At 55.1% G+C, this 22134-nt stretch overlaps 2 protein-coding genes across 2 annotated transcripts; both read left to right on the top strand.

Moving 5' to 3' along the window:
• The first annotated feature begins 345 nt into the window (after positions 1–345).
• Positions 346–4703, top strand: prrg2 (proline rich Gla (G-carboxyglutamic acid) 2). Its single transcript, XM_086133274.1, has 7 exons — positions 346–904; positions 985–1090; positions 1935–2107; positions 2226–2259; positions 2421–2553; positions 3331–3456; positions 4343–4703. Exons 2-7 carry the CDS (start codon positions 1021–1023, stop codon positions 4383–4385), a joined length of 579 nt encoding a protein of 192 aa, XP_085989400.1. The 5' UTR covers positions 346–904; positions 985–1020; the 3' UTR covers positions 4386–4703.
• Positions 4704–4936: 233 nt separating this feature from the next.
• Positions 4937–22003, top strand: LOC147192253 (proline-rich protein 12-like). The gene is given in 17 exon segments (XM_086133267.1): positions 4937–5435; positions 7925–8076; positions 8905–9066; positions 9288–13669; positions 13967–14179; positions 15952–16026; positions 16501–17145; positions 17147–17273; positions 17652–18229; positions 18310–18426; positions 18905–19038; positions 19266–19999; positions 20081–20200; positions 20289–20386; positions 20464–20595; positions 20669–20764; positions 21072–22003. Coding segments are annotated over 17 exon segments (7983 nt in total). The 5' UTR covers positions 4937–5352; the 3' UTR covers positions 21207–22003.
• Positions 22004–22134: the final 131 nt, after the last annotated feature.

Here is a 22134-nt window from a genome sequence, read left to right as displayed (position 1 = left end):
GACTGGCAAGCAAAATTGTACTGTTGTTTGATAAAGATTTTATTCTTTTTAAGGAATATGGATGACACCGCGGCCGCCGATGGTGTCGTGCAGGGTTAGGGAACTCCCGTTCCTCGAGAGGCGTATCCGGCCTCCCTCCCCTAACACGCCTGATTCAAATGATCGGCTCATCGGCAAGCTCTGTCGAGGCCCGAAACGATCATCAACAATTGAATCGGGTGTGTTGGAGTATCTCCCGATGTCGTCGGTGCCAGAGTGTGGCCCGACAAAGAATGGGGGCCCATCTTAACTCATTCAATACCAGCTAATTCTGAACCCAGTCTGAAAAGACGTTTAAAAACGTCTTTGGGAGTGAATGAGTTAAGCGCCAGTCAAGTCAATTCGGCGCTATAGAAATAAAGCGCAATTGGATTTTGGCATTCCGATGCATCCGTCTTTCCAGGTCGCAGTCGTGGAATTTCATTGACGGTTGAGCGGGGCGTGGCTTCAGCAAAGTCAATGGACACCCCCACGCCTTTTGAATTGTCACGCCTCGCTTTCTATCTTTGTTTATTTTGGTGCGTCAAGAGACGTTCATTATTATTTCTGACGCTGTTACTCGATGCAGAACGTGAAGAAACGATTTCCCTGGTGGTCCCTTACTTTGTGTGAGGAGCGCGGCAGTGAGACAGACGGGTTGGGAGAGGTCCCACCCTCCGGCCGGTATGTTGTCCAACAGGTTTTGGGACGGGAGCTGTCTTCGGGAAGCCGACGCTTTGCGCGCGACACTTAACGCTTCTCGAGGTTTCCGAACGAAAACTCCCGAAAGACGTCCATCCGGCCCGCGCTGGGAAATCCCATGTTTTTCTGAAGAGTGGAGGAACACGCTACGGGGACGTCTTTGGAGGAGCTTACCCGCAGCCCGGTAAGCAGTCGAGCCCGACCGGGTGCTTGTATCGCGTCGGACATGTTGGATTGAGTTTGACGGAGACGTTTCCTCGTCAGGGCCCATGTCATTTGTTGGCCTCCGCGGCAGCTGCGATGATGTGGATTCCCGCGCTGGTCTTTCTGCAGCTGGCTTACTGCTCTGTCGCCTACCGACGCACATCGGGTAAACCGCACCTCTTCTCACTTACTAGTCGCATCGGCGTATTCAAAAGGAGTGCGAGAGAAGGCTTGTTTTCGATCAAGCGGGACGAGAATAATGCGGCCGTGTCCAAACGTTCTCGTTGGAGGGCCGCCTACGGAAAAATGGAGGGGCCGCTTTCCAATCGGTCAACTTTTTGAAGCTAAAGTCGGTCGAGAAAACAATTCGACGTCGTTTGTATCGTCCAGATCGGGAGTGTCCAAACTCCGGCCCGGGGGGGCATTTGCGGCCCGCTATCCATTTTTCAGCGGCCTGACTAAACTGATCCTAAACGGTTTAAGAATAACGGGTTGAATCCTCAAAAAACACTGTCGTGAATTCAATTTTCCAGACGAAATGTGTTTCTTCCCATTTTGTACTCTGTTCCTGAATTATGAAGACATCGCAGATAATGATCCTCAAGTAACTGTTTGAAAATGGTCACCTTACTCTAGGTTTTTTTTTTTTGGGGTGGGGGGGTTCTGAATGTGGAGAGGGCGCCACAGTGACCGGCTGGTTACCCCAATGGCCTCCCAACGCAGAGGTGCAGGGTTCGATTCCGGCTCCGGCCTTGCTGTGTGGAGTTTGCGTGTTCTTGTGCCTGCGGGTTTGCATTTGGGCTCCAATGTAAAGTCTCAAGAAAATACATTCCATTTTTGAATTGTCAAGTCACTGTCGTTTGCAAATAGTATTCAATTGATTGTTTGTGTGTGTGTGTGTGTGTGGGGGGGGGGGGGGGGTGACCAATGACATTGAATGCACGCTCTTTCTGGGTTCCGCAGGGAAACGTTGCCGTTCCGTTATGGCTCCCCTTTGTTGTGTCTTGCAGGGAGTTCCCCATTAGTGGATGAGCAGTCAGCCAATGCCTTCCTGTCTCGCGCGCTGCTTTATAACAGCTGGGACCTGGAACTGGTGGTGCCGGACAACCTTGAGAGGGAATGTCGGGAGGAGATCTGCACTTATGAAGAGGCCAGGGAAGTCTTTGAGGATGACATTCAGACGGTAACGCCACCTATTGTTTGCCGCGGGGCAGCGCTCCCCGACATTGTTCGCTTGGCGTGCGGGTCACCCGTCGGTCTTGATTGGCGACGATTCCCTTTTCTTTTCTTTCCATGTTCAGGAAGTATTTTGGAACGACTACGTCGAGAGCCACGGTAATACTTTCAATGACTCGCGCAAGCATTTTAGTTCTTCCCATTCACATTTCTGTGGAGATTTGCATTTTCATTTTCCTCGGCCGTCCGCCTCAAATCTAATCGCATACGCTGAAGAGTCCCGGGGCGGCGGCGCTCACGTTACTGTGGTGTCTTTGAAGCCTACGCGCCCAGAGTGGACGTGTCGGGCCTGGTGGCGGGGATCCTGGCGATCCTGGTGTGCGCCGTGATCGCCACCGTCCTGGGCCTCTACTTCTACAAGGCCAAGAACAAGGCGGGAAGGAGACCCGTGCAGTAAGTTCACAGCCAACGCACACACGCTCGCTCGCGTTGCTTCAGAAGCCGAATGGTGGAGAACTCCTTTTGAGCCGAGCGCAGGAGCACCGACACTTAACTCATCCGCCGCTGTTCACGAGGTGAAGCGAAACTAATTTGCCCGGCAACAAGCAAGGAAACGATACAATAAGGGCGCTCGGCAAACGTTCGTTGCGAACGGAGGGAGCGGCACCGCTAAAGGCTTCTTCTTGTCGGTACCTTGACAAGTGTCCGGTCCCGTGCGGACCCGAGGCAGCGGGGGAAGGTGGGCTCGTTTTTGCCGTTTCCCGCTCTTTTCCTCTCAATGTTTGTGTGCCACTTGTTGCTAGGCAGAATTCCTCCCGCCTCCATGTAAAATGATCATATATCACTCACTTGTACTGTGCTGTCGCCATAGCAACTTGGGAGAGAGAGGCTTCTTCTGCCCCGCGCGGCAGGGGAAAAAAAAAATACTTATAAAACAGGGATGGATGATGAGAACAAAAAAAGATGCGCGTGATGAAACTTGCTCCCAAAACGAAACCATAAGGAGGAGGAGGACGGGAAAAAGAGCCGCTGAATTTTCCACATCCGTTTCATGCACTGAATAATCGTGACTATTTACTTAGCACGTTTCAAAACAAGTTCCAAAGTCCTTCCGTGAACGAGTTGTCGCCGCATCGATGAAGATGTGGATTCAAGTCGTTTTGTTTTACCCGCGCACATGCTTCACTTGAAGCATTCTCCCAAGAATCTCTGCCTCTTGTCTCCTTTGAGAATGGCGCAAGATGGGCGTCCGGCCCCTGAGATAGTGCCCCTGGCAAGCGCCCCGGGTCTACCGAGTTACAGCGAGGCTCTCAACCGCAGCGGCATGCACGATGCCCCGCCGCCACCTTACTCGGGGTAAGTGGACGCTTCCTCCGCAACCGCTGCTGCGGGGCCAATGCGCGATTCACATCAAGTCCACACAATCCACGTGGTCCAAAGTCCCGCGGCCTTTTATCAAATTCACACGGCGACATTTGCAAATAAAGACACCGCGGCCACGATGTTGGGCGAGGTACAAATATGTACTCCGCTCTTGCAAAAATGAGGACCCGGACGCACCCGCGGCCATTCTTTGCCGACGCCATCGGTGAATCGTACACGAAACAAAACTCTGAAGGAGGATAACGCGAACAATAATCATCATCCTCATCGTAATAAAAATCTATCGCGACAGCTCAGATGGCAAACTGCAATTGCCGACTGCCGAGCGCCGACGGCTTCCGGTGCGCCACCGTTGCTGGAATAGATAAGGTCTTGTCCATCCTCCACATTTGGTCCGGCACCATTGATTGAAGGCCCAATCCCGGGGAGACGATGGTTGCTCTGGAGGAAAAAAAAGAAAGATTCAACAAAACGGTGACTCAGAAATTAAAGAGATGGTCCCCGTTCAATTGTCTTTTCACAAAATTGCCCATATTTCACCAAGTCTCCCAGGACGCGTATACTGTGCATAACTCTCAAGAAAATAAGGACGCCCGCAAATAGCATTTCTTTTCACGTTTCTGTTTACATATTAGAATATTGACAGACGGTACACACGCGGTCATTCTTCCAATGCAATTATTGTGCGCGAAAGGAACGATTTGACTGCGTATATTAGTTAGCAACCAATGTTGTAAACAAGAAATTATATTTATGATGATTATTTCCCAGAAAATAGCAATGATTCCTGTTATCATATACGCATGTACGTGTATCGATAGATGGACAGAGGTCAGATTTTCCGGTTGTTTGACCACAGGGGGGCGCCATCCGAGCCTGCAGACCCGCGAGACAACGAGTGAGCTCCGAGCTCCGAGCCAGCCAGCCGACCGGAGCTGCTTCCAAGTGGTCGATGCTGGCGCTTGACGACGCTTGGAGTCAAGTTGAAATATTGCATGTTGTAGAACGTATTTATGGACCGGGTGGAGAGCCTAACTCAAGAACGGACACTTTTGACAATATGACGTACATTGTACAGATGCGAGGCTCTTAATTCGGTGCAGGTGAGAGTGAGGCTGACCCCCTCCCTTCCCCCCTCCCACCAATGACTGCCCTGTTCTATGTCCAGTTTGTGTGTGATATGGTTGAGTCACAATAAATCCATGAAGTTGCTCAAAAGATGTACATTGCAGCCAACTTGTCCGGCTAGTACAGACAAGTACACGCGCGTGCGCGCGTCGGCAGGAGCACGTCAAGGCGCCATTCTTTTACACGTTCCAGCATGTGTTTGTCGTTAAAACGGCAGACGAGTGACCATAAAAAAGCGCAGCTCGTTCACCGCTGCCAATTTCTTCCCCAAAGCCCCCCCCCCCGCCCCCCAATACTCAGAGAGCGCTGCCGCGCGTGACAAATTGTCTGCGTGAGAGAGAGAAGGGGGGGGGGGGGACTGAAGAGAAGAATCGTCTTAAAAATGGCGCCCTGTGAAGAAAAGGGGCCGAAATAGCTTCGGTACGGAGTGGGCTTGCGTATCGGAGCTGCTGAGGAACGCGGAGCTGTGCGCGGGAGACAATAGACAGTGAAATATATGGGGAGGAGGTGCTCCTGGCTGATGTGACCCCCCCCCCCCCCTCCTGCACTCGCTCCTTCTCCTCCTCCCTCCATTCCTCCCAGTCTACAGGCTCGTCAAGCCGAGAAATAAACAGAAGCGAGGAAGAAGAGCGGACATTCCTCCTCGCTCTACCCCTCCAGTCCCCCCCACCCCCACCCCACCCGCAGTATCTGCTGCCCATCTTCATCCAGGCAGCCTCCTCTCTTTTTTTTTTCTTTTTCATGGAGAGGAATTATCCCGCAGCTGGTTTTGGAGATCTCGGCTCTGGGACGGGATGGAGTTACGACCGATCGGCCAAAGCAAGGTAAGCGAGGGGGTTGGGGCCGGGGGGGGGGGGGCGATCTTGTTCCGCGGTCCTCTGCATTCAACCAGGCGGGCTCGATGCACGGTACTGGTCTGCTCAGGTACAGTCCGTCGTATTGTCATTAACATGGGAGGGGGGTTGGGGGGTTATAGAGGAAGGGTGGGGGGCGTCTCTAAAATGTAAGGAATGCGATGGAAGCTTATAAGTGACAGTACGCTGAAGGGAGGGGGCGATGTCAAAGGGGGGGGGGCTTCACGTCTCGATTGAAGTATGACAGATGACATGCGGCCGGCTGCACGCGCGCGGCTGCATTGTTGTCCGTCACCGCTGCAGCTTTGTCCGCCTGAAGACAACACAAACGCGCGACGGGAGAGCAGACACTTGCGGCTCGACGCGGCCACGCTTGGCCGGCGCTCTCGAGAGTCTGGACCGGGCAACTATTTGCGCGGACGGGAACGGAGAGCGGGGTTTCGATCGATTCCGTGACCGGTATCGCGTCGGGATTGTCGAGGCCAGAAAGAGCGCCGGTGTTCCGGGATGAAATCGGACGTTTCCCTTGTTAGTAAACAGTGCTTTACAATCATGTCACGTGACTGGCGAACGTGCCGCCGCCGTCGCCGGATTGAACGTCAGCTCACGAGATGCCAATTGCCTTCCGCAAATCGCGCCGGCCGCCCGGCGAGTTGTCGTCGAGGTCATTTACGTGGCCGCATGCGCGCGTGACAACGGCTGGACGAGCGCCGCGCGCCGTACGCCGACAGCCTTCGCGGGTCCGAGCCCCGGTCGCCATCGGGCTAATTATCGGGCGCGGAAGCTAACGCCGTCGTGTGTTCTGCTTGCGGCGGTCGACGCCGAACTACGGTCGCACCCGCCCCAACTTTTTCCTCCCGACGATAAATGATTCATCGAGTCGATTTTCCTCCCCCGCGCCGATGCCGCCGTCCCGTGTGGCGAAATGAAGCGCGGCCGGGAGCCTGGCTCAAGTCGGCTAGCCGCCCGCTAGCTTCGCCGCTGCACGTTAGCCGTCGCCTTGACAACCACGTCGATCCTCCGTCGGATTCCTTGGCAGGATTTCCGTGCTGCGTTTACATCTTTATACGTGGCGGCGACGCGGGATGAACGGACAGTAAGAGTGCTAAATGCAATCAAACGGTTTCTGCATTCAGTGGAAAAAAAAAAGAAAGGAAAGTCAGTCGTTTGATTCGAAAGAGATCAGCGCGCCAGAGGGAAGACGTTCCAAAAAGATGCATGGACGGCTTTCCAGGATGGAAGTCTGTCAAATTGTGCGGAGGGCTGTTTGTTCTTTCCGTTGCCCTGTGGCTGACTGGCAACAGGTCGAAGGTGGGCGCCCCACGTGGCGGAAAGCTCGCATCTCCAAAACAGAAACGGCATCTTTGTTGAGCCGCGAAGATGGCATCGTCAAAGAGAGAAGGCCATTTTCAACAGCTGCTGAACAACAGGAACTATTTGGGGTGGAAAAAGATTCAGTTGACCACGATGAGGTTTTGGCCCGATGCCAGCTCGACATAATTGACTCATGACACTTTAGTTTTGTGTCATGGCTGTAATCTGCTTTTTTGGGTTTTGAAACAACTGAGTGAACGTCCTCCAAGACGATTAATCATTCCATAATTGTGACCAGTAGCGAAGCCCGAAAAACGACCCCCACCTTGAAAACATTGTATTGAATTCGAAGCTCTCCGCCACTGTGAGTCTTTCAGCAATGTCATCTGCTGTGTTGACGCTGACGCCTTGTAAATACAGATGCTCTCTCGTTGGCTGTAACATTCCTCTCTCCATTCACATCGCTGTGCATGCGATCCCAGTTATTGTTCCGTTGTTGCGGTTCCTCCTTCTCGTGGGTGAAGTCCTTTCATACCGTCGGGATTGTGTGGTTGTTGGCTCTTACGTCTGCCATTGTTTTACAAATAAGCTCCAATATGAATAGTGTACAGCTATTCCCTGTCAACCTCAGCACAAGACTTACAGCGTCAGCGCATGATGACTCTTGTCTTCATTTACGCTCAAGGTCATCAGCATCGCACCGCATGCCCTTTTGTCACAAGACACCCGAGATAGAGTGCCGTGAAAAACTATTTGCCCCCTTCCTGATTTATCAGATTTTAAATTTTTAATAATTTTTTTTTATATAAGTCATATCGGGGAGTTCAGGAATGCATTTCAAATGTTCCTATAACTACAACTACAGCAGTGATTGCCAACCTGGGTGCTGGCTTGAGATGAGTGTGCTGCGAGAGAACCTATCAAATTTGACTTAACTTAAGTTACAAGTTGTTTCATTGTTTTATCAACTTGTTGTTGTCGGGATGCATTGGCTGAAAAAATGTCATCCAGTACACGGTGATCACCGTGTCAGCTCCGGTCGCGCGCATTGTTGTTCCCCCCACCCCTGAAACTGCTCCAAATCAAAGCCTGTGTACTCCATGTATTTGATAGAATGACTCGCTGATGTTCATATGTGTGTTCAGCCTCATGTATGGGAGCGCCAGGTCGTCCCACCACGACTCGGAGCTGCTCCACCGGCAGGCCTACGGAAGCCCTCACCCGCTTCAGGGTTATGCAACCAACCACCACCCAGGAGGCTCCAGGCAGGGTGGGGCCTGGGGTGGACGCACATTAGGTAAGAACAAAGGTAGCGTTAAACAAAAAAAGTGTTTTGTCCTTATGGCTTTTGGCAGTGTGACTACTTTTCAGCAAATTCATTGCTCTGAATTTGTGTATAAAAAAAGAATGAATCATAGTATTAAAGACACGCTTAGCGTCATAGGTCACTTGTTCCTCAGCAAAAAGTAACATTGATATACAGTACTTAAGCAGTTTATTCGACCCGCTGTCTTAAATTAACAGCGGTGGTCATAATAGAATTGTTTGCGTATCCGTAGCGATAAATACAGTCCAGAAATGATCATGCTAAAATACAAAAACACGCCAAAATTAGCGTCTTTTTCAATAACCTTTGATTTTTTTTTTTGGCAATGATTTCGAATCTCCCTTCATTTTTTTTTCTCTTCAGAACATCAGGTGTGAATAATAATAATAATAGTAAAATGTAATGTAGCAACCTATATTTCGAAATTAAGGATAAGATTCAGCAACAGGTGGATTTTTTTCAGAAACGTCATTTACAGTGGCTATAAATTACAAAGTACAACACGGTAAAATCCATATTGCACAAGGCGGTCAAATTTAAAAACAAAAACAAAAAACGGAGGTGGTAGGAAAAAGGTAAAGACCTTTTTAAAAAAAAAATTACATCAGCAGTAATAATATGTTCAGTTACATATCTGTGGTTGGAATTTGCTGTTGACCACGGTGTCACGATTGTTTCAGTTGAGATAAAGTCAAGCCCGTGATTGTTGTCCAGCGTAATTGTTGTCTCGCGTGAAGTTTCAAAGTGACCGTTTTCCAGACAAGTGTGTAAAGCGTCACGCACGCGCTCCGTTGGCAGGCCTGTCGGGGCTGTTTGACGCCGGCCTCCACCACTCGGGCCCCTCGGGTCCCGATCCATCCGTCATGAATCTGATTTCAGCTTTGGATTCCCGCGGTCCGCAGCCCCCGCCCTCTGCTTCTTCCCTCCTCACGCAGTTTCGCACTCCCTCTTGGCAGACCGGTAAGTGTCAGTACGTTAGGGGAATGCCGGCGCAATGGCAAAACAAGAGCGATAGTCCAACGCGGCAGGCATGGCGTAAGCAATCATTTGATCGAGAGAAAGACTTTGATCTCGGCAAACGGACACCAGGTCTCGAGTTTGACTTGACCCGACGCGCTGAATCTGAACCGCGGCCGTGTGAAGCGAGGCTACCCATTGAATGTCGATCTTGTGTCCCGTAGCGATGCACAGCCCGGCCCCGACGGAGCTCTTTATTTCGGGAGCTCTTCCGGGTTCCGCTTCCTTCTCCTCCTCCTCGGCCCTTTCTGCATACCAGCACCCCGGCTCTTTCTCCGGACGCTCTTTCGCTCCTTCGTTATCCCTGCAGGACACGGCCGCCTTTAGCCCAAATTCCAACGGTTTGTTGTCCCCCCACGATCCCTTGATGCACATTAAGACCCCCTCCCAGTCCAGCTTGGGATTTGATCGCCTGCTGTCTTCTCAGAGCGGCGCCTACCGGAGTTCCCAGGAGCTCGCGGCACCTCCTCCGAGCCACGTCCCGCCCGGCTCCTCGGGTTGCCACCTGGCCCCTCCCCAGTTTAACCTGCTCTCCTCCCAGCTCCACAACCAGTCCTCTCAGCTCTATAACGCCTCCATGTTTTCCTCCACCCCAGCCCTGATAGCCGCGGCCCCCGCGCAGGAGAGGACGATTCCGCGGCAGGATAGCGTGATCAAGCATTACCAGCGTTCATCGCCAGCTCATTGCGCAACACTCCCACCGCAGCAATATCTCAGTTGCGCCGGGTCGGTGGGCTACCAGCAATTGCCGAGCCAACACCATCACGCCGGCGTCTCCTATAGTCCCTCGGGGGAGCAGAGTCCCCCCCCAGATCCCAAACGCTCACCGCAGGCCGAGTCGCGTCCGTATCGCCCTAACGTTAAAACGCCCTACGCTGCTTCTTCCTCCAGCTCGGCCTCCTCCTCCTCCTCCTCCTCAGCCGAGACGAAAGAAGCCGAGAGCTCCACGACCGGCTACTCATCAAATTCGGTCTCGTCCTCGTCGCGCGCCTCACACACACCCCCGCCGCCGCCGGCGTCGTCCGACGGCTCTTCATCACCTTCAAACCCCAAGGGCGGCGCCGCGAGCTCATCCGTTCCCTCGCGTCAGCAGCCCCCACCTCAACCGGCACCGGCGGTGTCATCGGCCCAGTCAGCTCCCAAAGCGTGCCTCTCTACGTACGGTTCTCCACCCGGGGCCAAATCGAGCACAAGCCTATCGGGCCAGACCCCTCCCCAGCAACAAGCCCGCTCGTACTCTCCCGACCAGCTCGCGTCGACTCCCGTCACTCGGTCTTGCTTCAGTTCCCCTCAAACATGTGACATGAGCTCTGGAGCGGGGGGGAACGGAGGCAAGGCTTTCGCTGATTTAGGCGCCGGCGGACGCTCATTCTCAGCCGAAATTGTCTTTGGGGACTCGAGCTTCGGTTCGGCTCCTCGCGGAAGAGCGGAGAGTCCTTCCCTAGGGTACGGGACTGCTGCAGGATCGACAGGAAGCGGGGCATCAGCGATTTCCGCCCTCGAAAGCGAACTTGGATCTGTCGCTTCAGGAAGTGGGGTTGCCGGTGGAGGCAGCGCTTCGTACCACTTGAATGAGTCGAGTCCATCGCCCGCCGTCACTTCGACCGTCCCTCATCCCGGGTTGCACTCTCCTGCTTCCGCTCGACCTGCACAATCGCCCGGAGGTTCGGGGGCCGGCAAATACCTGCCCTCCATGCTCTCACCCACGTTCGCGGCATCGTCGCATAACCCGAGCGAAACGCAACAGCCCTACCGCCCAGCCGCACCCAAAACCAAAACACAGGCCAACATGCTCGGGGTGGAGCGCTCCCAAATGGAGGAAGCAGATGATTTCCTCATCCAGCAATTACTCCGTACACAAAGTTCAACTTCTCATTCTGCCAGGCAGCCTCCGTCTTCTCTGCGGATGCCACAACAGCTCGCGCTGGCGGGAGATACAGAAGCCAAGGGAGTGACTTACGACATGCGCGAGATACCAGACGAGCGTCACCACCTTCACAGTGTGATTCGTGCAAATAGCGCCACTGGCGCCGCGGACCCTGACGCGTCGATGAGTAAAGTCACGGGTGGGTTGAAGAGTCAGTTGGAAATATCACGGAAGGAGCAGCAACAGCCCGAGTCTGAGTTGACAAGATCGAAATCCACTTCGGAAGGGGTGGGAGGAGTCGCCGACCCTCTCTCCCATCCGAACCTCTCCCGCCAGCCGGAACGGGACTCCCTGGTTTCTGTGGGACATTACGGAAGAGGGGACCCCTACGCCCAGCACCCGCATTCTCAACATTCCCACCACATCTCGCACCCGTCACCCCATTCTCAAAAGCAACCGCAATGTCGGCAACCCCAGCTCTCTCAGCACACGCAGCCCTCCTCCCTTCATTCTCACTCGCAACATCCTCACATGGAGCTCAAAAAGACTTTGGATCGGACCGACGACCCCTACTTGTGCAATGCAACAGACGTGCATCACTCTGGACAAAACCAGATGATGAATTCGCAACCGGACTGCCCTCAGCAAACTCAGATGCTGCATTCTCTCATGCCTCGGGCTAAGATGGACCCCCAGCGAGCGCCACAGCACCATCCCTTGAGCCAGCAAGGTATCATGGGACCATCTGGAGGAGCGGGGCTCACTGGGGCGGATTCCCACGCGCACGGTCGCTCCTCGCAGCTCCAACTCCAGCTGCAGAATCAGAATTTGGATCCACGCTATCACCTCGGAGCGCAGAGAGATCAAAGCCGAGTAAGCCAGAACTCGGCGTCCCCGCTGGATATGTTGGACCAGCGTCTTTCACAGCCAAGTAGCAGGGAGAGTGGAGGACCCTTATCTCTGGATCGACACGGCATCAGGACCGGTGCCAATATCACGGATGGCGATGGCGTCGCTGGGGAAAGCCACGGACAACAGCTCGGTCTGTCAGCCCACCACCTTGGTCGACAAACGGGCCCCGAGCTTCATGGCTTTCTCCCTGAACCGGACTTGGCTTTACCCGCCGCCTCTCGCTTGCACCACGTCAACCAGTCTCAGAGCCACGCCCACCACCGTCACCATCAACCTTCCCACTCCCATTTAGCTCATCCGCAGTCACATCAGATGGTGGGAAATATGGGAACCGGCCAACAACTGCAACAGTCCCAAGCCAGAGAGGCCGACCGCCAGCCGTCCCACTCTCAGTTGGACCGTCTTAAGCCCCACCACCACTTTGACACTGTGAGCCCCGGTGCAAAAACAAGGCTGAATCCAAATCAGCAACAGGAGCAGTTTACATCCTTGACGTCCATCTGCTTTTCAGACTCCCTCTTAAATGACGACGACCGGACTTTCTTTCCAGGAGTGGAGGACATGTTTTGCTCGGCAAATTATAAGCCTGGTTGCGCCGGGGATTCTGGGAGTGGACAGGCTTCGCAAGAGAGCATTCCCCAAGGCCGCGGGCAAGACGGCATGGAGGTCTTAAAAACAGGAGATGCCGGACAAGGTTACGGTCTGGTTGCTCACCACGGAGATCAAGGCTACGGACAATATTGTCACTCTCTCTCGGGATTAGGGAATACATCTCTGAATGCAGATCTCGACTCGATGAAGACCCAAGATCTGCCCTCAACCGTCAACACCGATCAACTCGGCCTCATACAGTCCCAGGCCCCCGCGATGGGATTGAATCCCACCGCCGAAGACTCGCTCAACAAAATGACAGGGTCTGCGGGAGTCGTCGGAGGCCCGAGCAATACTGCGATGGCCGCGGCTCTTTTTTGTTCGTCCCGACCCAAAAAACTGCTCAAGACCAGCTCGTTTCATTTGCTTAAACAGCGACGTGAGCCCCAACCTCTGGCAAAGAAAAATTACGCGCAAGAATACGAATTTGAGGACGACGAAGACAAAGCCGACGCTCCGGCCGATATCCGTCTAAACAGCCGGCGCCTTCCCGACCTCCTCCCCGATTTGGTTTCTAGCTGTCGAAAGTCCAGTGGGGCGTCGCCAGTCGGCGGGCTCGGTCCGCTGATGGGCGACGTGGACTTCTGCCACCCGTCCGGCTATTCGTCCCTGGGACAGTCGCAACCACTCCTCGCCCAGGATGGCCCAAAGAAAAGGGGGAGGAAACCAACCAAACCAAAACGCGAAGGCCCTCCTCGCCCCAGAGGTAGACCTCGAATACGCCCTCTCCCGGAGCCTTCCTACTGTCGGGGCCTGATGGGATCGGCCACTGGGGAAAGTCGAAGGGGGCGCGGGAGGGGGCGAGGCCGGGGTAGGAGGGAGGAAGGGCTCATGGAAATGCACCAAGATATGAGCAAAGCGCACGACCCCCCCTATCAGCAGCACCCGCAGCCCCACTTCAGCCAAGAGCGGCATCTCCAACGCGATCCGCATGAGCATCACGGGCAGCGGCTAGATCACCACCAAATGTCACAACAGCAACAAGGACATCTCTTGCATCATCCTGCGACCCCCTCCCACCACCAAATGCATCACCAGCAACAGCGACACGCTTACCAACAACATGTGCAGCCACCGGCTCAACAGCTGCAACAAGATCCGGGCAGCCCCATCAAGGTACGATGAAATGGAAATACTACACTTTTTATGTGTGTGTGTGTGTGTGTGTGTGTGTGTGTATATACCTGTATATATATAAAATTCAGCCCTGAGATCAAAAATGGTCAAAGGCAGTTCTGTGCAACCACTCACGTGAGTTTGCCCATCTACTACGACTACTACTATTATGATTAATAATAACAATAATAAAATGGATGAATGGATGGATATATCCTGCTCAGGAATGATGACATTGATGTGTTAAAGAAGTGATCGCCATTCGACGGCTTCTCTTGGTGTCGATCCATCTTTCAGGTCACGCGCACGCCGGTTTCTGCCGTGCCCCCATCAGAATCGTTGCCGAGGAGCGATTCGCTGTCCGGCACGGATCCAGCCCCGTCTGACGGATCAATGGGGTCGGCGCCATCCCTCGGCCCCAGCCCCGCCGGGCCCGGTTCCAACATGGACATCGGCAGAAAGGAGCTAAACCAGACACAGGACAAAATGCATCATGACGTTTGTGGAGAGGTATCGACTTCAAATGGAATGTATTCTACCGCATGCGTACGGTGCAATATCGAGTCATCTCCGTAGCGCAGCGGTGTCCAAGCGAAAAAGCTTTTGCTCGGCAATCTCCGGCGGGCGACGTCATTTACAGACTGCCGAGTCGCCCGCCGGCCGTCGTACCGCACCGTCGATTGTCCCGTGAACTGCCCTTTGCCAGCGTCATCCGGTTATTGGGCCAAATGCCTCGCCGCCGCGCACGGTTCACATTCGGGCCAACGGTTGTTTGAGTGGCCAAAAGAAAAGACCGGCAACGGACCAGGAAATTGCCGCCATACCCTTTTGGTTCTCTCACAGCCGATGACCTTCGTGACGGATTTGCAAAAAAGGTAGGGGTGCTAATCAATGAATAGCGGGCTGTTGTTAATGAAAACGTTGGATTCAAAGTATCATCATCATTCTAACGATAATACGTGGACCGAGTAGGTCATCCCGTCGCGCGCAATTTACAGCGCGGCACAGCGTCGAATTGCAAACAACAGCGCCAGGCTAATGACCGCAGCCGAACTAGCTTAGCCTTCTTCCCCTCCCGATGGGTCCCGTCTCCGCTCCTCGCCCGGCCGTTTGGGCGGAACATTTCCCGTATCCTGAGCAAATGGCCGCCGGGCCGTCCTCTGGACACGCCCGCTGTCGCGCATACACTGTGAAAGAGTCCCCTCATTGCTTGTACTGACGAACTTGATATCCGTTCCCACCACCCCCTCGGCCTTGCCCTTGCTTTGAAAAAAGGAAGTGCAAACGCATTTGGAGTCCGTTCAGCAGCAAATGTTTGAAAGCGTGACACGAATGACGACAATGCCAGATTTGAATGGACTGGCTGAGTGCAACGTGTGACCAAAGCCGAGACTTTCTCATCTCCTCTGTCAAATTATTCGCAACGGCTTGAGGGCGAACCGAGCGGCTTTCTCACAGGGGAGTGGCAAAATGGCGAACGGATGGGCTGCGGTTGAACGGAGAAAAAAAAAAAGAAAATCCGTGGCCGAGCCGTGATTTATTAATATATTGATTGATTGATCTATTTATTTCTTTTAAAGACACGGAAGACTTGAGAATCAAAAACACTTGATAGTTATGAGAAACAAAAAGCCTACAGGCCTACGACAAAGAGATGGATCCGTTCAAACTGCGTGGCCCCCTTTGACTTTGTCTTTTGACTTGTGTTGCAATTTCATTTAGTTTGCAGGAAGTTATCGACACGGTTCTTTTATGCTCGAGACTCAAACGTCATTTGGGAAATACATTTCCGGCGTGATTATGACGCCACGGGGACTCCGTGACCGAGACAAGGATGAAGGCCTTTTCTCGTTTGAACGTTAAATGTGCGACGGATATTCGTCGGAGTTGTGTTTCCAACTCCTTCACAGTTCGGTGGCTGTCTTTTCAGAGATGTTCTCGTTCGGCCACTCGGTAACCATGGTTATTTTTGCGTACGCGCTGCCGGGAGGGTTGGAGAATCTGTAGTTCTGCAATTTTAGGAGCATACGGCGCAGCCTTAATTGCCTTTTAATGAACCCGGTAGCAACCTTCTCGCCATTTGAAGTCGGTTTGATATGAGGTGACCGTCACGTGTAGCCTTGTCATTTTCAATGTTGAGGAAGTGTATGAAGAATGTCAATTTGCTGTATAATACGGAGACATGTTTTGAGTTCATGCGCATATTTTCCAAAGGATGCCACCAAAACCTTTTTTTGTTGTTGTTGTTCTCAACGCTTTTTATTTTTCTGATTACAACACAGATGATGTGGAAGAAAGAAATGGAAGATCCACTAAGCCCCGAAGCCTGGGGCGCTATGCAGAAAATCTCCACTTCTGTGAGTTGCATTGCATGAAAACAAGCCCAGCCGATCCTGACGCGTAGGGCTTGTCGAACGGCACGCGCGGGGCGTTTTCCGCCGGGGAAATGACTTGAGATCGGAGAAGGGAGAAAAGGAACGGATCGCGCTTTCCATCGTAGCATTTGGGGGGGAAAAGGAAGCTTTGAGCTGACTGACAGCCAGTTGTCTCTGACTGACAAAAGAGAGGAGAGAGATCACTGTTACCAGGGCAGCCGTTGCCTTGGTTACTGTATTTTCTTCAAGTGCGGGATCCTTGCTGCCACCTGCTGTCCGTTAAGACTTCCTACCGATAAGGCAACGACTCGAAGGCTCGGCCTCAATTTGACGTCTTAAATCTATTTTCTTCCCCAACGGCGTGGACAATGATGAGGAGCAATGTGTTGGGGGCAGCATTCTGTTTTGTCTGCTGATGTGCTTTGTTTTTTTTTTTTTTCCCCTCTTCCTCCCCAGGTTGACGAGAAAGCCTTTGATTTCAAAGCCGGTTTCATGTCCTCTTTTTTGGACTTCCTGAAGACGGGCAAAAAACAGCCAGGGCTCGAAGCGGTCGAGGACCCGTGTGACCCCCGCCCCGCTCTGAGAGGTGGCATCAGACCCATCACCCCCACGGCGCCGCTCTCGCCGCCTCAGCCCGCGGGGACATTCGGCGAGGAGAGGGCGGGCCCGGGGGCGGACCTGGCTCTCGGTAGCTGCCCGAGTCCTTGCAAACCTCTGGACGATGAGCTGAAAGGGAACCTGGAGGCCCTGCCCTCCTTCTCCTCCGATGAGGAAGACTCGGTCAGTAAAAACCAGGACTTGCAGAAGAGCATCTCGTCCGCCATCTCGGCCCTCTACGACACTCTGGCCTGCGCCGCGGTCAAAGCGCCGTCGGCTCTCTCTCCCCCGACCCCGCCGGAGCCGACGCTCAGCCCCTCGCCTCCCGCCGCGCCCCCCCTCGTCCCCTCGAGCGCCACGGCTCAAGGCGAAGCGGGGATGCTCGCCTACGGTCGGCTTCACCTTCCCGATGAGAACTTTGTCTCCTCGCTGTCCGACGGAGAAGGGGAAGGGGAGAGCCGAAGTCGGCCGACGGGAGAACGCCGGGAGGAGGGGGGAGGGGGGGGGAGGGGGAGGAGGCGAAACGGCCACCGAGCAGGAAATGAAGAGCGATGAGCGGCAAGAGCGAGAGCTGACCGAAGCGGACGGACCGTGCCGAGGACAGCCGTCGTCGGAGGCTTCTCGAGTTGAAGGTAATCCAAAAGGCTGCCGATCCGTTTGGAGGCTAACGGCCTCTCTGTTCCTCACAAACCACCCGCTCATCTGCGTTTGGGTTGAGCGCCGTTCAAGAAGCTTGGAAATTGAGCTCCCGCCTTGCCGATTAAGATCACGTGCCAAGTGGCCACGCGGCCGTGCTGTTGCACGACGGGACGCGGAAATTGGCTTCACGGGATTCGCTTGTTATTTACAGGGGGGGGGGGGGGGGGGGACGCACATCCTCCGGCAGAACAATGGCGAGCCCCAAGAAAAGACCTTTCTTGCAATGCATTTGAATGATGAGCGCCGCCGATGCGCGGCTTGTCGCCATTTGGGGGCCGCCTCTCCCTGATCCCCCCGCCCCTGTGTTGCAGATTCCCCAGCAGGCGCCGCGCCGGCCCCGGCCCCGCCGTCGGCGTCGCCCTCCGTTTCGCCGACGCCACCCAGCTCCTCTTCGCCGTCGCCGCTCGCCGCCACGCGCGCGTCCGTCTCGGCCAGCCCGATCCGGCGGGACCAAGAGGCGGACCCCCCTTCGCCTGCCCGCAAACGGCAGCGGGTGCCCGAGCGAGCGGCGGGCACCTCCCCGCCCCCCTCCGCCTCCCCTCCCGCCATCCCCTCGCCCCCTCTCTCCAACCTGGCCCAGAGCCACTCGGTGGCCCCTCCTTCCACCACGCCCCCGCCGTCGTGCTCCGACCAGGACCAGGAGCCCGAGGCCGGGCGGGCCTCCCCCTCCTGTTCCCCGTCCCCTTCTTGCTCGCCGCCGCCCTCGCCCCCGACCCCGGAGGAGGCCCCGGCGGCGCAGAGGCTCACCGCCCTGCACCTGGCCAAGAAGCAGGCCGACGCCGCCATCGCGGGGCAGAGCGAGGAGGACGACAGCGAGAGCGGAGGCGAGGGCATCTTCCGCGAACGGGACGAGTTTGTGATCCGGACCGAGGACGTCGGGACACTCAAGGTGAGTTGCGGCGCTCTTGGCCCCCAGCCCATACCTGGAAAATAAAATGAGCGGCGCCCGTTGTTTGTCGGCGCCGTCAGATGGCTTTGCAGACGGGTCGGGAGCCGCCGCCCATCTGGAGAGTGCAGAAAGCCCTGCTCCAGAAATTCAGCCCCGAGATCAAAGACGGCCAACGGCAGTTCTGTGCCACCAGCAATGTGAGTTTGCCCATCGACTACCTCCACTATTTCTTCTTCTTCGTCTTCTTCTTGCGGCACGGCGATCAACTGGTTAGCGCGTCGGCCTCGCGGCGCAGAGGTGCGGGCTTCGGTTCCGGCCTCCGCGTGTGGTCCCCGTGCCTGAGTGGCTTTTCTCCGGGTACTAATCCCAAAACACGCACGGCGGCTTAACGGACCGCCCCAAATGGTCCCGAGGTGTGAGTGGCAGCGCGGACGGCTCTTTGTCCGTGCGATGCCATGGGCTGGCAACCCGTTCAGGGTGCCCCCCCCCCCCCCCCCGCCTACTACTGTCGCTACTTTTCCATTCCCGAATACCGAATGCTTTCCACGGCAAGAAAAGCAATGACACGGGAAGCGTGCGGTCGCTTTGCTGCCCGCTGACGGCGTCCCCCGTCGCTCACTTGCGATATGACCCAAACGGCATGTTTGCTTTTCTTGCGAATGTCTCTTCCCACAGTATCTGGGTTACTTCGGCGATGCCAAAATGCGATACCAGCGTTTGTACGTCAAGTTCCTGGAGAACGTCAACAAGAAAGACTACGTTCGAGTGTGTTCCAGAAAGCCGTGGCGCAGAACCGCTCTGACTCTGCGGTAAGTTTTGCACTTTTTCCGGACAGCGCGGCCGTTTCGCAACGCCGTCGTACCCGCGAGCGCAACATCGGCCGCGTAATTTTGGACGCGGGACAAACCCCGGCGACGCGCGCGACGGTCCGACGGCGGAACGGTCGCCTCACATATGAGGAAACCTCCGTCGTCTGAGTAGAACCGGACAACGCCGCGTTTCTTGTTCAGACTGTTCCGTCTTTGCTTACCGCCAGGCGGCAATCGCTACCAAAACAACTAGCCGCCGCTCACAATCCAACGCCGCCCGGGGTGGAGCGAGACGACGGCGACAAAGAGAGAGCCAAAGAGAAGGAGCCCGAGGAGAAGAAAGAGCGGGATCCACGGGAGGAGGCGGAAAAGGGCCAAAAGGAACGCCAGCGAAAGGAAAAGGTGGAGAGAGAAAGAAGGGAGACGGAGAAACGGGAGAGGGAGCGGAGAGAAAGGGGCGGGGGGGAGCGGGAGAGTGACGAAAAAGGCCAGCAAAACCAGCCAAAGGACGGAGAGAAAGAGCCGGACGAAACGGCGAGCCTCAAACGGAGGGACGACCGGCAGAGAGAAGCCCAGACGGACCCGAACGAGAGCGAGAAGAGGCGCCGAGGGGAACGCGCCGACCGCAGGCCGGCCGACCGAAGGAAGCCGCGGGACAGCCGAGGCGAGAAACGGGAGAGGCCCAAAGCCGGGAAGGACGGCCTCAAGCGGAAAGAGGCGGCGGGGACGCGAGCCTGCGGGGGCCCGCGCCAGGAAAGAGAAAAGGAGGCGGGCCCACGCGCAGGAGCGAGGGACGTCCCGGAGGTCGGGAGAGCCGCCGACGAGAAGATGCGGCCGCACGCCGCAGGCGGGACGTCGCCGGACCGGACGGAGCCTCCGTCCAAGAAGACCAAGAATCGGACCGAGGACTCGCCGTCCTCCTCATCGGAATCGGATTCGTCACTCCCCAGCGAAGACGAAGGTCGGTACCTGGCGGGGGACGGGGGTGGGGTGGGGGGGGGCGTGGGCGGCTGAGCTCGGCGACCTTGCTTTCTCTTTTCAGGACCCCCGCGGCTTGGGCTCAACAGCCGAGCCATGAGAGAGATGTTTCGCAGCTACGTGGAGATGTTGGTCAGCACGGCGCTCGACCCCGACATGATCCAAGCCCTGGAGGACACCGACGGTGAGAACGACCGCCCGTAAGCGGCCCTCCTTTTGACGAGGATGCACCCGATGGGCTAAAATGTCATTTCGGAACGCCGCCTCCTCAGATGAGTTGTACCTGCCGCCCATGAGGAAGATCGACGGTCTGCTGAACGAGCGGAAGAAAAGGTTGTTGAGGAGAGTCGGCATGAGCGCTCAGCACCAGGTACCGTCAACGGTTGCGTTCCCGACAACGGGGGGGGAGCGCCGCTTTTATCTTCTTTCTTTTGCGCGCGCCGCCAGGAGGCTCTTCAGATCTTCCCGAAAATGACGGCGGACGCGCCGGAATCGGGAACCGTCAAAGTTCGACTCGACGGGGAGGGTTACAACCGCAAAACTCTCAACCGCGGCAAGAGGAGCCTTCCTAAGCAACAAGTAAGAGCGACGGCAGCTTTCTTCGAGATGTCCCGAAGGCGGCGTCCGATGAAAATGAGCCGTCTCTTTCCAGGATCTGAAGCTCTCTCGTGAAACGTGCCGCATCTACAGCCTCTATCATTCCCTTCACCACTACAAGTATCACACCTTCCTGCATTGCAAGAAGGAGGTAAGAGCGCCGCCGCCGTCGTTGAGTGCCACCCGATCGCTTCTGCTTTGTCACGAGCTGCGAGCGAACTCGGGTCACACCGTAGGAGGCGGGAGTCGGGGGATGTTACTCTTCTGGCTTTCATCGAAGACAAAGCCTCATTTTTATGGCATTTTGCAGTTTGAAATCATTTTAGCATTCACGGGCACAGAAAGGTCGTGTAGGACACTGAGATGGGGGGGGGGGGGGGGGGGCGGCGTGTGTGGCTTTTTCAAATCTTGCTTACGGTTCCGGCATTTTGAAAGTAACAAGGCGGCGTTGCGTGCAGACGGCCAGCATCGAGCAGGCGGCGGACGACCCGGGCCAGGAGGAGGTGGTGCAGCAGTGCATGGCCAACCGCGGCTGGCTGGAGAGCCTCTTCCATTCCTTCGTGGAGCTGCTCGGCCTCGGCGGCAAAGCCTGAAAAGACAAAATCAAAGCGGGGGGGGGGGGGGGGGGGGCCTCCGTCCGGCCGCTCGACCCGCACGCCAGAGCGAAAATCCCCGGACGCATCGAGGAGGGCGTCGTGGATTGATGTGAGGGACGTTTCACTCCAAATATGTTGATTTCAAGGAAAAGGACACCTTGTGAATTTGCAAGTGAATGTGAAGGACGCGAGGGGAGCGACCGTCGCTTGGTCGGCGCCCCCCCCCAACAGGAATTCAGCAAGTGTGCACACACGCTGTAGGCGATTGGCGGTTGGCATTCATAACCCCCGTTTGGATCATTTATACGACGGCATTTGCGGAAGAAAAAAAAAAAAAAAAAGCTCATCCTAAAGGGATTGATGGCCGTAAATCATTTGGGGACCACGTGGATGTTTTCAAAGGGGCGTCGAAAAAATCGTGTTTGCTTCTCGCGGCTAAAACTCGCTTTCGGGTGACGATGGAATCGTCTCCCTCGTTTCGATTGAGATGGTTTATTTTTGCTCTTCAAAAGACGAAGCGCAGAGAGGATTTTACGCGCGTAGAAACAAGAAGTCCCAAAAAAGCAAACTTTCTTCGAGGAAGCGTGACACGGAACGATCCGAACGCCCAAATGTCCGCGTTTAGCCGTCTGTTGTTGGGATTTGCCGTCGTTTGACCTCCCGGAGGAGATTATTGCAGAGCATATTGTTATGAGGTGTAAATAGTGTACAGCTTCTTCATTCTCAGCTTTCCAGTTCTTCTGTACATGAAATTCCTGTCTTTGACTCAAGTCAATAAAAGCGTTCGAAGGACACTTTGACGATGGTCATTCTCTCTCATTTTACATGCGAGCATAATACAACGGTGCCTTGAGATACGAGTGCCCCCCCTCACAAAACACACACCCATACTCACCGATTTTTCCTGCATCGAGACTATTGTAAT

This window comes from Hippocampus guttulatus, chromosome 16 (genome assembly GCF_054856545.1).
Source record: "Hippocampus guttulatus isolate MCC_2025c chromosome 16, RoL_Hgut_1.0, whole genome shotgun sequence".
Classification (NCBI taxonomy): Eukaryota; Metazoa; Chordata; class Actinopteri; order Syngnathiformes; family Syngnathidae; genus Hippocampus; species Hippocampus guttulatus.
Note: the sequence above shows the minus strand (reverse complement) of the source record. Positions and strands in the feature narration are given on the sequence as shown.